Source organism: Harpia harpyja, chromosome 12 (assembly GCF_026419915.1).
Source record: "Harpia harpyja isolate bHarHar1 chromosome 12, bHarHar1 primary haplotype, whole genome shotgun sequence".
NCBI lineage: Eukaryota > Metazoa > Chordata > Aves > Accipitriformes > Accipitridae > Harpia > Harpia harpyja.
The window spans coordinates 16,455,764-16,471,023 of NC_068951.1; the positions used below are offsets into that span (position 1 = coordinate 16,455,764).

Here is a 15,260-nt window from a genome sequence, read left to right on the forward strand (position 1 = left end):
TAGGTAAAATCTTTTAAAATTTTTTTCTAAAAAAGCAATTTGATTCTGACACTGCCACTGTTCTAATTACATCAGCTCTCCCCCATAAATTGAGGTTATGTTTAAGTCCTGTTTTAGTAATTTAATAATTTTGCCATTGCATCACTCCAATTATCTATGGATTTGTTCCAGAGACCTTTTCTCAATTCGATTCTCTGGTGCTTACTGTTTTGCTCCCAATTGCACGAATACTGATGTTTTTTTTCCCCAAAGAGGATGAATGGACAAACATTAGGGGAAGGACAGATATCTGCAAGTGGATGAAGGGGCCAAGTCTCTGTTGCTGTAAGTTTGACCTCCCTGCGCACAGACTGTGTCCTGAGGCAGTGCTGATGGGTAGGAGCTGAGAAGAGGGTAGGACATGCTGGTTTTTTAGATGGAAATCATGCCAGAAAATATCCCTGTGGCTATCTGCACAAGATACCTGGAGTTTCTTGGTGGGCTGGCTGGTTTTGGGTGATGCCAAGCTCACAGCTAGGGAGAGTTTCACCCTGCCAGGTGGGCTCTGTGCCACCGCATCCAGGCATCTCTCCAAGAACCTCACTATTGTGGATGTGGCTGTCCCTGTGCAGGGCAGAGCAGGTTAAACAGGGAGCCCCAAGGCACAGTGATGACACAGCTGGGTAAGAAGGGAGGGGACCACCAGCCACCCCAGTGTGAGTTGGTTTCTAAATAGCTTAAACTCACTAGCACTGTCTGGACCCATTCCAACAGACCTGTTTCAGGAAGCAAGTTTTGTGCATAAGATAAACCATGGGGGTTTCTGTCCCCCTGCCCCGAGCAAGCACTGGGTGGGTAACGCTCCAGTGCATGCAAGGATGCTGGACCAAACCTCCACCCGCACACGCAGCCTGGGCTAGCCATGTGTGACACAGCACCGACAGCTCTTTTTTGGACTGGGACACACCACAGCCACGTGCAAGGAGTACCTGCTGCTGTCTGCAGTTAATGCATAGGTGAGAGGTGCCTCCCACTGTCCCCCAACTCTCTGAGGGGCCATGGGGCAGTCCCCACATCATCCTGACACATGGTTCACATTGGGTTTTACAGCATATAGCCAACAGTCAAAACAAGCTTTACTCCTTGTGTTTGATAGCCCTTTGGGTCCTGTGGGGTTCCCTGCATCCTCTAGACAGTCTGGTTTCCCCCCACGCAAAGAAAGAGCTGCAGGATTTATTGCACCCTAGGAAAATACCCTGGCAGGGTTGGGCACACAAGTTGCCGATGGATAAAGCCACCAGTGCCCCATTGCCTGGCTGGATGTGGGGGATGGTGGGGTAAGACTTGTCCCACTTCAGCGCCAGGAAGAAGGTGACACAGAGGCGCTGATGGTGCTAACCAGGACTGTCCCCACCACCTTGCTGACCCACAGCGGTTGCTACAAGAACAGGCGGTACCTGAACCAGCTGTTTCCTCCAGCAAGTCCTGGTCTGACCTGTCAGAGTCAGTCTCATCCCCTGGCACCGTTGCGGGGAGCGCTGGCTCTTGCTTAGGGCTGAGTCTCACGGCGGACAGGGTGGGCTGCTTCCCCCCAGCATCACTTCTGAGCTGGTGCACAGAGAAATGGGTCAGGCATGGGGTTTGCTGTGGCCTCCCCCTTCCCCACTCCCGAAGCAGATGCAAGGAAACCCTGTGATGCTCTGAGCCATGATCCAGCCCTGAGCAGGGCAGCCCATGGAGAAGCCCTGCATTCCCCATGGACATGGACAGATCCATCACACCCACCAACTGCAAACACCTTGCTGTGAGCATCTCCAACAAATACTCACACCCATACCTTGCCTGTGTTTGGTATTGCTTTGCTCGAGTTTAAAACCTAGATCTGGCTTCCTCTTGCTCCTGGAGCAAACAAGTAACTCCTTTTCCTCACCTGCTCTTGGTCACAGATGAGCTCCTCCTCTTCCTCTCTGCTGCCATCTCATACCCTCTCTGCCTTGTTTCTTCTCTTCATGGTCTGCACAGTTTCTCCAAGCTTTTATTTTACATCTTTACTACTTTTGCTCCAAAACCCCAGAAGAATTCCTTCATCTCCTTGCAAAGGTTCTGGGAGGGGAAGAGGGAGCCAAACACCAGTGGGAAATGCCCCATATTTGTCTCCAGCACCACATGGCAGGCACAAGCCCTCAGGTCTGACTTTGCTGAGTTGTTTGAGTTAGCCCTGCCATACGGGCAGGGAGACCCCAGGAAACTCCTTTTCCAAACAAACCCCTCTGGGTGCCACAATATCTACCACTCGGCAATTTCCAAAGGTGCTGGTGTTTAGGTAGCACTCAGTATACTTGGGGCCATGTTGTGGCTGAGGGTCTTGGGCACTGCCCACCTGCCTGGAGACCGAAAAGAGGTGATGGGACTCACCTCTGCCATGGGACAAGTCCTCGGTGGGGGCTGCCGGCTTTGGAGGTCCGCAGGGTGCCCCAGAGAGTCCTCGGGGTGCTGTGAGTGGAGCACGCTCTGCTCCAAGGAGCAGGCTGGGGGATCACCAAGGCTTCAGGCTCTGCTGCAGCTGGCATCGCCATGGGCTGTGACCCACAAAGGGACCTGGGGGTCTTCCGGCTTTGAGCTGGAAGGCAATATTGAGAGCAAGGAGAATCACCACCCACCTCCTGGTAGTCCCATGGGCTGCCCTTGGGGGTGCCACACAGCCCACCTGACATGGGTTTATGTAGAAAAAAGGGGAAAAGGGGATTTGCAAGCACTGCCAAACTTGTATTTCACTCTGCTGGGGCTTTTGGGGACAGCTGATTTTTTTTCCTGAATATGTCAGGCCAACCCATGTGAGGTCAATATGCAGAGAGCAATTGCAGATACATGCAACACCCTAAATGCCCTTTCCTGCCCTTCTCTGTCTTGTTGCCCCACTGGGAGAAGGGACAGCATCCCGTGGCCACAAGTGGGTGGCCACAGGTTCCCGCGGTTGGTATCTAGAGAGGACAGGGGGTCACTTCACCTGGGATGACGGAGAGCTGTCGAGGCAAAGCACTGCTGAGCTTCTTGCATCGCCTGACCTTCCCCATCACTGCTCGGACCAACTCGTCCCTCAGGTGGAGGAGACCGGGAAATTTCTCAGCCTTCTGTTGCTGCTGAAGCCTGACCAGAGCCTCGAGGCTTTTGTAGGTCTGAGTGGAGATTCCCTTCACAACCTAAAGTAGAGGGCAGCTGAGGAGCCCGATATCGTCCTCCTGCAGCACCAGCTGGTGAAACAAGCCCTCGACAGCATTACCCATATCTCAAGAGCATCCTGCAAGCTCCAAGCCCTGTCCAAACCCCAAGGAAGCTGACACCAGCCCTGACACCCATCGTTTCCCCAGCACAACGTATGCCATGCAAACGGCCCACATTTGCAAAGCCCTCACCTGCTTTGGTAAACAACTGCTGAAGAGTAAATCTCAGCTGTTTGGGGCAATTTCTAGGCTACAGGGTAAGCGCAGCATTTTCTCTTGGGAGGTATTTACAACTCGAGGAGGTTTGCGACCATGAATATCCTGGGCTTGTAGCAATGTAATATTATGAGACAGGAAGGGTGAAGGGGGGTGTACACCTGTGGGTCCAGCTTTGGGCACCTTTACTGCTTTTGACACCACCTCAGTGTTCCCGAATAACATGCCGGGGAAAGGGGGGACATGCCAGGGCTCCAGCCTATGTGAACTGAACCCAGGAGTGCTCCTTAAAAGCACCTCCAGGAAACAATCACACGAGAAGTCGTTCAGTCATTGCTTTCTCTTTGTGCTTTCGGGACCCAAAATGGAAATGCTGCCTTGCTCAGAAATGCCCGCTGCCTGCCTGCTCACTGCCCTTGCACCAGCTCTGCAAGGTGCTAGGTGGTGGTGTTGCATTGCCGGGAGCTCGGGAAGACTTGGAGGAGGTACTGTTTAACATGCTTGTCATGAAAAAGACTTGGACAGTGAAAGTCCCCTTGAAATCCCCGTGTGACAGGGGCTGCTGTGCCCTCAAACACCCTCCTTCCCTAGAAGAGAGGGAGCCCTGGGTAATTTAGCATATGAAAGGCTGCTTGTGAGAAAGATTTGCTGGAGAGATACTAACAACCCTGAGAGATGGGAGCATGGCAGTTTATTGCCTGTGCTGTGTGATTCTGCCTCCACCTTCCCATTTACCTCTGAGTGTGATTGCTCCAGATGGGGATTTTTTTTTATTTTTTTTTTTTTACTGCCTGTTAGTGTTTTGGTTGCTCGCTCCCAAAAAAGAATCAGTTCAGAGCAGTCTTGTTGTCCCTGCACAGGCTCAGCACATCCTGGCACTGAAAGGACAGACTTACCCTCTTGACCCCCATGCTCTCCAGCTTTTCCTCCAGCACTTCCTCCAGGATGGGGCAAAACTGCTTCAGGAGGTTTGGATTTCTCCCCAGGGCTTCCAGCAGCCTCTGCTTCCCATCCAGGGCAGCCTCCTCCCTGTCTGGAGTAAAGGTGTGTGCTGGTACCAGTGCAGCGATGCATGGGCTGTGCCCTGGGGAGGGGGCTGGTGGGACCCTTCTCCCCTTTGAGGACATGGGTCCCACCAGTCCCAGAGCAAGCAACTGGTTGCTCTCAGCAGACTACATCCCTCTATGAAGGGGCAACTTCCTTTAATTTGATTAACTCCTGCCCACAACTACTCCAAAATCCCACCCACAGACCAGCAGCTGCCTGGGACAGCTTTCCTGGGTGAAGGGTTGGCAGCAGGGCTGGTCATGGTGCTGTCACACTCTGCACAGCCGAGAGAGGCCAGCGAGCTCAGCCCCTCTGCCCCCAGCCTACCACTTCATCAACTGCCAGCTTTGCCCAGCACCCCCTTGTCCTCACCACACAACACCCCAAGCCAAACGCCAGCTTCATCCTGATGCTCTCAGGATAGGGATGCTCCCAACACCAGTACCTACCTGATGACTCTTCATTGGCCACCACTTTGGTCACCTCCTGGGTCACTGCAGGGAAGAAAGGAGCCTGTGAGGGTCAAAGAGGAGATGAGGCCCCAGTGCAAAAGCAAGCGCTGATCACCACCTGGTTTCCCTATATGGAAAGTATGGAAATGGACACACTGGTCCCTTTGGGGATCCAAGGCTGGCCCAGCTCTGGCACCAGCCCTTGGAGAACATTCCCAAGGGAAACCCTGGGGCGCTTGCCCGCCAAGGCCACCAGCTGGAGGATGTCAGTGGGAAAACATCTGCTGCCCCTCAGGGCTGGTGTCAACAATGTACCTCTTGGGTATTTGCTAATAGCCATCCCTGTTTTATGGCCTTTTTTGTTTTCTGAACAGCAGCACCTGGCTGGGTCTGCAGCTGTGCTGCAGGCATTAGGGAGCTGAGAAACCCCCACTTTCTTTCCCTGGCACTTGATTATAGAAAACCCAGACTATAAAGAAGAAACCACAGCATGCCTCAGCTCCTTATTTTTATGCAAATAACCACTGGCATCATTTTGGAGGAGGCAAGTTCACCCATTTGCTGATTGAAATCTCATTCCTTTGGGGTATGGCTACAATGCAAAACCCACCCAAGAGACAAGTTAGTTTTGTGCCAGCTACCAGAGCTGTTGCAGCAGATAGAAAGGGACTGCAAGGTGTCCACTCCACGGCTTTGTGTGAGAGGACATATAGCCAGCTACTTGGAGAGGACTCCATGGCACACTTTTGTAGAGGAACACAGAGAAGACATTGTGGTCTGAAGGGCTTTTAGCTATGAAAAATTTATCTAGACCCAAATTGATTCACTTTAAAAATGCAATCACTACCTTCAGGTTTGCTTGTAGAGAGCAGCTTGATCTGTAAAGAAATAGACTGGGCATCATTCAAAGATAATTTCTTTGTCTATAATTTTGGGTAAATTTTCCTCTCTCTGCAGAGTGTTATTATTAAATGCATTCAAAAAAGGAGCAGAAAATAGCAAGAGCCTAAAGTGGGCACATACAGTCCACAAGAGCTATTTCCCTTATGCAGACCATACCTGTAAGGGGTCAGCTTAGGGGCTTTCCATTCCATAACGTGATCACTAGCACATCAGATGACATCCTGTTATACCCCACATGCTATTCATGGATCTAGGCAACAAGTAAAAGATGCTCCAAATTGTAATGCAAAGTGTTGCTCTGGTGATCTACACCCCAGTGGGCATGGTTCGTGCCAACAATATTCATGTAATGCTTCTTGTTTAATGAGTGCAAAAAAAGAGCCAAATGTAGCAAAGCATTACGGAATGGGCTTGAAATTAGGCTTAGTCTTAACTCAGCAAAAATTTTAAGGCTGCTTAGAGTTAAACATCTGCTTAAACCCTCTTAATGAACCGAGGCCTCTTTTCTTTTTTATTTCACTTGCCGCCTTCTCCTGGGAGTTTGTGACCTTGGGCTGCTCCCCAGGACAGGTGCTGAGGGCATCCATCTGCTGAGGGGCACGGTCCATAACTGCCCCCTGGTCCTGGGATGGGGTGGTACGGAGCGTCTTGTTCTCTTTCTTCAACTGAAAGGGGCAAAAAAGGAACAAGATGACTTGAACATGGTAAAAATGGGTTTGGAGCCACCTCTTCCCTTCACCAGCAAGGGCAGCTCTCTGGATTTTTATTCATCATTGACACATCCTCCAAAGGGCAGATCTGGCCTTGCAGAAGATGTACAGCCAGCATCAAAGTATGCTGGTGGCAAGCTCACGTCTTCTCATCAGCTGTGGTAGGACACAGCTTTGGTCACTGCATTTCCTTTATTCTTTCCCCTTGATAATATAATAGCTATACTCTGTTGCCCTGGGCTTTGAAGTCCAGCCACAGCTCATTTAAAGTGTAGCCCTGCTCTTTCCACCTACCACTTGCTGGACAGAGAGGTCATCCCTGGTTCTTCTGAAGAGACCTAACATCTCTGGGCTTTGAACCATAAAGGAAACAAGGCCTTTTCTGAGCAAGGTGCCTGGGAGCTGCCAAGGACATCTGGCACCTACCTGGACCTCCTGTGCCCGGTTCTCCCTCCACAGGTCCTTCAGCGCCTGCCTCTGCTCTGCCCTCTGCCATATTAAACACACAGGCATTGCCCTCCTCAGTTTGCAGGTTGGGGGCTTCTTGTGGGCATGGGCACCTGATTGCATCTGTGCTCAGAGAAATTCAGCTTCCTTTTGGGTCCCAAAGGACAGATGGCACCGTAACGGCAGTGCCGATCCCAACTCACTCCATGCTCAGAGGTACCATGCATGGTAAAGACTTCTTCAGATGTTTTTAGATGTTGAGAAGGAGGCCGATGCACGGGTAAATAACTTTTGTTTATTTAAGTGTTTTTCCATATGGTGACCTTATGCAGTGCTCCAGTGAAGATGGGTTTCCCTGCAACAAGCAGGGCTGACCTGGGACTGTGACATGCCCTCTGCACCCTCCAGGTCCCACTTCTGGACTCAGACTGTCAGTGCTCTACACCAGCAGGAGCCCATTGCTACCTGAACCTGAGCTGAGATCAGACATCCACAAAGCAGATGCACACAGAGGTGCATGGATGTGGGTCCATCTCCATCCAAATGCACCTCTTGGTATGCACAGTAGGAGTAAGGACATGGGTACCGCACTGCTCACCTGCACTGCCATCCTCTCCCGCTCACCCCACAGCTCTGCCCGGCTTGGTGCCTGCCACTGTGCCTCCTTGGTGTCATCGTCCCGCAGGGTGCCCAGGTTGGACATCACCGCCTTTCTGGCCTGAAGCTCCTGCAGTATCTGGAGTGGGGAGAGGAAGGAGCTGTGTGTCCCACAGGAGGCTCCACTTTCCTCCTGGGGAGCCCAACCTTGGCCAGCCACTTCTTCCAACCCCAAAATGTTTGCATGCCCCAGGAGCAAAGAAATGAGGCCTCTTTGGGCTGTGAACCTGTGACACCACCTGGACCAGGTAAAGCAGCAGGCTTGGATGTCCCCTCGCCTGCTTTGAGGAGCATGCTGGGTGCTTGCTCACCCCCTCCATGGCAATGCTCCTGCTGGACACATCCTTGAACGCTGCAAGGAAGAGCTGCCTCAGGCCATCTATCTCTTCATGCAGCTTCATCCTCTCCTCCTCTTTCCACCTTTCCAAATCTCTCCTACCCTCCTCTTCTCGCTGGCGAGCTCTCTCCATTTCCTAAAGGGAGTGGAAAAATCGGGGCAGGAGATGTCTTGGCTGCAGAGCAGAAGAACCAAGGCTTCTGCCCTGGCACCAGTGGGATGAGCACCAATGCTCTCATTACACCCATCGCTGCTCAGAGCCTGCCTGCACACCATGGGGAGGTCAAGGCAGCACACCCTCCTGGGCAGGCACACTTACACAGTCCTTATTTCCACATGACATTTCCCATGGGAATTTTGGGGGGCAAAGTTTCCAAAGAAATAAACACAAGACCCACCATAAAATATTTTTCAGTGCCTTTTTCACCTGTGCTTTAAAAACACCCTGTGTTTCATCACTTCTCCTCCCCCATTTTTTCCAAACGGGCAGCAGTGCCCTCCTCCTGTACCTGCTCCCTGTGCAGCTTCTCCGCTTCCCTCTCCGCTTCCAGCTGCTGCTGCGTCTCCTGCAGTTTTGCCTTCAGCTCCTCCACCTCTGCCTCCATTTGCTCCACCTGCTTCATCTTCTGCCTCTCTGCAAAGCTCAGGGAAACAGAAGCACTGTGAGCAAGGGAGCGATCTGCCAGCTCCTACCGGGATTTTAATTTGGGTGGGGTGGAGAATCCTACTAAAGCATCGAGCAAAAACTCTGTAGGGTTTCAGGGTGGAGAAGCAGGTAACTGAGCTGCAGGAAAAACCATGACAAAGGTGGCCATGTGGCTCCTGATTATTTTTTTTATTATTTTATTTTTTATTTTTGTAAACTTGGAGAGATTAGTGGCTTGTGGAGCAGAGTGGCTTTGCACTGGGCTTGCTCTCTCCAGCAGCCAAAGTGCCCTGCTTGGACATTTCAGGCTGCACCGGGCAAGGTGCCTCTGGAGCAAAGCTCAAACTGTTGCATTGCATCAGCCCCGGGCTGGGGTTTCCACCCACTGGCAAACAACAAAAGCAGCTTTTTTTATCTGCCAGGTTCAAGTGCCCAGTGTAGGTGAAGCTGTAACGAGGCTCCACAGCTCTGACACAGCATGTTACACCTGCAGCTTTCAAAGCATTTTGCAAAGGAGCATCAATTCCTTGCCACAAAAGGGGCATGGAAAAGGTGAACCCCTCTCCCATTCTAGCAAAACACCCTCCCAAACTCCCCAGCGTAGCTCCATCCCCAAGGTCCCATGGAATCTTTGGATGAAGAAGATCCTTAGGGAAACTGAGGCACAGAGATGAGCTGTAAATGCACATGCAGTCTTGTATTCGACTGCATGTCCTACCTGTGCTTGAGGGAAAGGCAGCAAGCAGAAAGCATTCAGTCAATATTCACAGAAATGCAGAAGAAGAAAGAAGTTACAAGAAGTTGGTTTTAACCTCCTATGGTCATTCTGGTTTCCAGCATCTACATCCAATGGGAGAAAAACCTGTCTAGGAAAGCAAAGGAAGAAACTGACCCAGTGCTCACCCGCCTCAGTGGCCTCCGTGTGCCGGCGCTGCACGTGGGCTTGCAAGAAGGTGTCCTTCATGAAGGCTTTATCACAGAGGTGGCACTGGAGAGGGGGGAAAAGTCAGCAGAGGGACTGGGATCTCCAGAAAGGGGCACTCCCCGTGTCCCTTGCAAGGCAGACAAAGTTTTGCTGCTTCAGAGCAAAAGGGGAGACCTCAAGAGATGTAGCTGTTGTGTCAGAGGTATGTAGATGGAGGGTATTAGGAGTTTCTTCTGTCTGAAGCCAAAGGAAAACCCCTTTAGAGGTAAGGAGAAGGCAGAAGCCAAGATGGTGCAGGGATGCCGCTTGGGGAAAAAAAAATGCTGCTTTCCCCAACAAAGCAGTGCAATAAGGTGGCCAAAGCATCAGTGAGGTCTTGGTCTGGCTGTGGAGGAAAGGAGAGCTGCGCTTGCAGTGATGACTGGGCTGTATGAACCCAAATCATCTGTTTTGGGTGGCTTTCACTCTCTAGGAGTATGCCAGAGGGTTGATTTGGCAATGGGGAAGAAGCAGGGAAAAAGGCACAGCCAGCAGGCTTCCTGCTGAAAGGGTGGGAAAAGCTGGGGGGGGGGGGGGGGGGGGGGGGGGGGGGGCAAAATCACCACCAAATCCAGGAGCATCCAGAAATCTTTCACTGGTCTGGAGGATGCTTAAAGTCTCCCTGGCATGAGATATCCCCCTGGACACGGGGATCTCATGAGATCTCCTCTGACAGCCCTCTACAGCACCCTCTCCCACATTCCGTGCAGCTCTGACTACCCGCAGTTGGCACCTCCCAAAAAAAGGGAGCTTCCCTCTGGGCTGGCAAGGACTTTGCCATATCCATGAAGGTGACAAACCAGTGCCAGGGAAAGCAGCAGGGCTGGCCAGCATATTTTCTGGGGCCAAGGTATAACCACAACGGGCTACAAAGGCAGGATGCAGCAAAGAGCATCCTGCACAGGGATGCGCTTTACACCCCTTACACCTTTCCACCACGCACCTTGCAGTAGGTGTTGGGGCCAGCTTGCAGGAGGAGCTGCTGCATGGCAATCAGCTTCTTCCACCTCCTGCTTTCCTCCTTTGCCCCCCGGAGCTGGGCTGCCTGTTCTGCAGCCTGCTGCTGAGTGCAAGCCAGGTTGGCATGGGCAACTTGCAGGCACTGGGCGTGCATGGCCAGGCTGGTCCCCAGGCACTCCTGGCAGTGCAGCAGGTACTCAATGCTCAGCTGGGCCATCCTAAGCACCTTCAGCAGGACGGGGTCCGCCGGCTGCCTGCAGTGGGGGCACCGCTCCCCATCCAGGTTGCAGAAGGTGACACCGGCGATGTGCTCCTGGAGCACAGCCACGTCCACCTCCCGGGCCACCTGGTCCACATCGATGGTACTTAAGCGACGCCAGTCCACGCTGACCCGGCGGGGCTGGAAGTGGAAGCGGGGGACATCCACTGGGATGGTGAGTCCTGGGGATGCCCCTGGCATCCCTGCAGCCCCAGGCATGGGCTGGTGCAGTGTGTGGTAAAAGTCTGCAGAAAAACGCTGGAAGGCAAAAGGAATGTGTTAGGGCTGACCCTGCAGCCATCCTCCGACTCCACTGCAGCCCCCACCAGCCTACACACACTGCAGGCATCAGGGAGTGGGTCAGAGCTTCTTATGTGGAAGCAAACAAAAAAACCCCTTCCTTTTCCCTCCCCATCCAGAACTGCTATCTACTCCTTTGCCAAATCCTGCAAAAAAAATTCTGCCAGTTTGTTCACCATCTGCTCTTGGTAAGGGAGATTTCTAAAAGTATTGCATTGGAACTCTTTACAATAACTCATTCTGAATGAACTTACAAATCCCTCCTGAGTGTACCTGTTTTAGGGAAACAGAATTAGCCTGTTTTGAAAACAGTACACAGTAAACACTGGACACACTTTAATACCACAACAGTCTGCTGCCTTCTGTGGTGCCCTGCTCTGACCTAAACCTAGATCACTTCCAGAAGTGGTGTTTGCTCATTTTCCTAACTGTGTCCTAAACAATAATTAAACAAATATAGTTAAAATACATAGTTTTAAATCTGTGAAAGACCTATATTGTTCTTAGTCTCTAGCTAGGGATTTGCTGCTGCCCCACATTACAATTTTCCTTTTGCTACACCCACCTGCCACTTCTAAGATACTTCACTTTTTAAAAATGCTCTTTGCTGAAAGGCCACTTACCATAGTTTTGGTTGCAGATGCGACTCCCCGCACAGGCTGAGCACTCCAGGACGTGGAGCAGAGCAGCCAGAGCGGTGTTGGTGTGTTGCTGGGTGTGCTGTGTACAGTGGTAACAGGAGTCCCAGCCAGCCCACTGCCCTGCACACGCCTGTGCCTCCTGCACTGCCTGCAGCTACTTCTGTGCTCACCACACGAGGCCAAACAGGGTCAGGAAACCCAGGGAGACACTGATTAACTGCATGCATGGCACAAGAAAGCCAAGCTTTCCTAGGCTCTCCTCTGCTAACTCAGAGGAAGAGGGGGGCAATGGTTATCACTGCCTGTTTGCAGCAGAAAGAGTGCCAAAATCAGCTTTTTTTGCCCTAATTTCCATCCCCAAAATGTTGTTTGCAAGTGGGAGGGTCCAAGGCTCCCACTTGCATTTCTCCAAGGCTCAGGCCCACCAAGCACACCGGGTGATGGTGGCATGAGCAGGGCAGAGCGAGGGCAAGGGGCTGCCAGGCTGAGCCAGCCCTGCATGCAGGATTTTCCAACTGAGAGTCTAGCAGAGACACTTTTCGTGGTGCCTGCACATGTCCTGGGATAAAATGATCCTGTTCTTATCTTTTTTTGATGCTAGAGCAATCACAGGGTTTCCCAGGAGTTATATGAGGTTGCACAGGGTGGAGCCAGTTAATGCTGATACTGCAGCCGGTGACGTCTGCAAGCCGGTCAGCATTTTCCATCCACTGGGACTGTTCTTCCACGCCTACCCCAGGGTCTCTGTTACCTTCACTGCCAGGGTTTGCTTCATCTGCACGGTGCTTCTTGTGTCCTTGCAAGGCTGGTTTGCTCTCCATCCAGCTCAGTAGCATTCAAATCTATTGCAAACTCTGCAAAGCCCTCTCTTGCTCTCAGAGTCAGAGAGTCTCCTCCTGCCCTGCATAAGCCCCTTCACATGTCTATCTCTGCCTTTCTCTAGCCTGCTTAGTCAGCTTGTCAGGCACCTAAATACCTTTTTGCCTGTAGTCCCAACTCCCACCTGGGCCTCTCCCTGTTGCATGTAAATACTAGAGGTCAACAACTGCTCTGAACCAGTCTGGATTGACCTGACTGGCTCTTTTAAGCACTTTTTAGCTCTACACCAGTTTTACCTGACCCTTTCTTCTTTCTCACCCTTCTCTCTCTCACTCCACTGCCTCCATATGGCAGGAGACGGGAAAGCCTTGATTCAGGGCTGCAGCTAACCTAGGAAGAGGTCACACACTGGTGCAGACAAGGCATGAAAGCCTCTGGGAACGGCTGTGGATCAGTGTGACGTTGTTAACCATAGTTTTCCTCTAGGGTTTGCTCATTTTTTAATTTTTTTTGGTGCCTGCGTAAAAACACCAGATCAGCAAGCCCTTTCCCTTCCAGTCTTGTATGGCCAGCAAAGATCATTATTGTTAATGCTGTGATACATATACTGTTAGCAGCACTGCAATGTCAAACAACCCAATTCATTGCATCAGACAAAGTGAAGTGTACATACATAGATACATGCATACATATATATATGTACATATGTGTATATACAGGTGTAAATATAGCCCTGACTCACAGCTGCGTGTTATGTAGACCTGTTGGGTAATGGTGCATAGTCCCCACAGGCGAAGTTTTGTTGCATGAATTAACCACTGCTAAAGACGAGGGCTTTGCAGGGACCACTAATTAAAAATCCCCTAATGATCTACTGCATACCCCAGGGGTAGGCTGTGTCACACAATCTCGTTAATATTAACAAGGTCTTCAGGCAACAAAGCCAGTCCTGTTTCACCTGGCCATCAATGCTGACCTGCTGTTTAGCAGCATGGCTGTGATTGCCCCATCACCTGCTTCAGGCATGCTTGTGGGTGCTGGAGTCTGCTGGGTTTTCCCCTCCATTTCTTACAAATGCTATAGATAAGGTCTCAGACAGTGCAACCATGGCTTCAGCGGGATGTTGGTACAGTAAAACCACCGCATTAGGCAACCAGAGAACCCAGCTCTGAAGATTTATTTCTTCTCTTCAGTTCTTACTTGCATTTGCCTAGGAGGGGTCCTCAGCTGGTGTAAAGCAGTAAAAGTATTTTGACTTCCACGCTGCAATGTAATGCAACATCAGCTGATGCGATGGGAGCTGCTGGCAAAAACCATCTTTATCATCTACAAGGGAAATGGTGGTATTCCTTCACTAGGACTGAGATTTTGCCCACTGGGTGATGAAGACATCGGCCTCGAGGGGTGCAGATCCATCGCAGAGGTAGCAGCTAGCACCACCCAGCAGAGCACAGAGCTGAAGGTGGTCACCAGCACTGTTTCCACTCCACTGTGCAAAAACCAGCTCTGCCAAAGTGCTGGTAGAGCCAGGTCTCAGAAAGCATGATCGGACTTTCATTTTCCAGGCTGGCAGACGGTGTGTTTGCTGTCCCAGCTCACAGTTGCTGGGTCAGGCTGTTGCACAGTCCTTTCCTCTGCAATCCTCGGCCTTTGGCAGGGAGACCTCTCTTCGTTTCCTCCTCCTCCACCCTTCACCACTGCCACCCTGGGGCCCTCCTCACCTTCCTGAAATCCTCAAGGCTTCTTCACTCCCTGCAAAGTCTAAGGGTGCTCCAGGTGCCAGCATCCCTCTGCTCCCCTGCCGACCCAGGAGCCTGCAAACTTTGGGAGATGCTTTACCATGAATTAGAGAGGTGTCAGGAGTCCCAGACTCTGCTCATGACCTGCTCAAGCAGCATCCCCACCTTCTCCGGACCCTTCCCAAAAGCAGCCATCACCTCCCTCCCTTTCTCAGCTTCTCCTCTAGCCAAAATGTGATGTCCTGGGACTCATGCCAAGCAGCAGTAGCTTGCTCAGGTGGCTGCAGGAGAAAGCCCTCATGCAGGATCTTTGCTGAAGTCAGCTGTGCTTGCTGCCATCAGCCCTGCTTTGCTAAAAGTCCTGACAGTAAACAGCAGGCAGGAGAGCAAAGCCAGATGGCGTTGGACCTCATCTGCAGAGGAACCGCTACCTAACACAGCAGAGCCTTGGAAATTTTTCGTGCCTGAGCTCATCTGCAAAGGGAGCTCAAGTGGGACAGGTCTCTGCCTGTCCCCCAGCCCCGTCCCTCCCTTCCACGGACACAGCCATTTCGCAGAGAGGCGAGCCTGGAAGGTTGAGCCACAGGGCAGAAAAAGGCAGATACTCACTTGTTGCCAGAGACAGAGAGAGAAACTGAAGAGACGGGACAAGGACGGGAGCGGAGCGATGAACAATGAACAATGAATGTGGGCAGTGAGAGGTGGCTGGGAGCAGCTGGGGGCTGTCTGAAGCTGTGTGAGAAACAGGGAGGACTTCCTGAGCTGTAACTTTACACTCCTCCCCTACATCCCCTCAGCCCAGGAAAGTCAAACTCATGGAGGAAAAGCACCTCCTGACACCGTCAGCAGGCAAACCCCACTGTAATGGAGCAGGGAGCAAAGCTGGGAGGGCACCAGGGCGTGAAACTCATGGCCCCAGGCTGAGCCATGATAGTTTCACCCTGGGAAAGGGAACGGCAAAAT

The 15,260-nt window shown here is 51.7% G+C and overlaps 1 protein-coding gene across 1 annotated transcript; it reads right to left on the reverse strand.

The window, feature by feature from the left end:
• Window positions 1-666: 666 nt before the first annotated feature.
• DZIP1L (DAZ interacting zinc finger protein 1 like) lies at window positions 667-14,958 on the reverse strand. Its single transcript, XM_052803861.1, is given in 13 exon segments — window positions 667-1,570; window positions 1,573-1,587; window positions 2,987-3,179; window positions 4,313-4,445; window positions 4,909-4,957; window positions 5,763-5,793; window positions 6,343-6,483; window positions 7,574-7,711; window positions 7,944-8,105; window positions 8,479-8,603; window positions 9,519-9,603; window positions 10,523-11,056; window positions 14,907-14,958. Coding segments are annotated over 12 exon segments (1,764 nt in total). The 5' UTR covers window positions 11,018-11,056; window positions 14,907-14,958; the 3' UTR covers window positions 667-1,373.
• Between the last annotated feature and the right edge of the window lie 302 nt (window positions 14,959-15,260).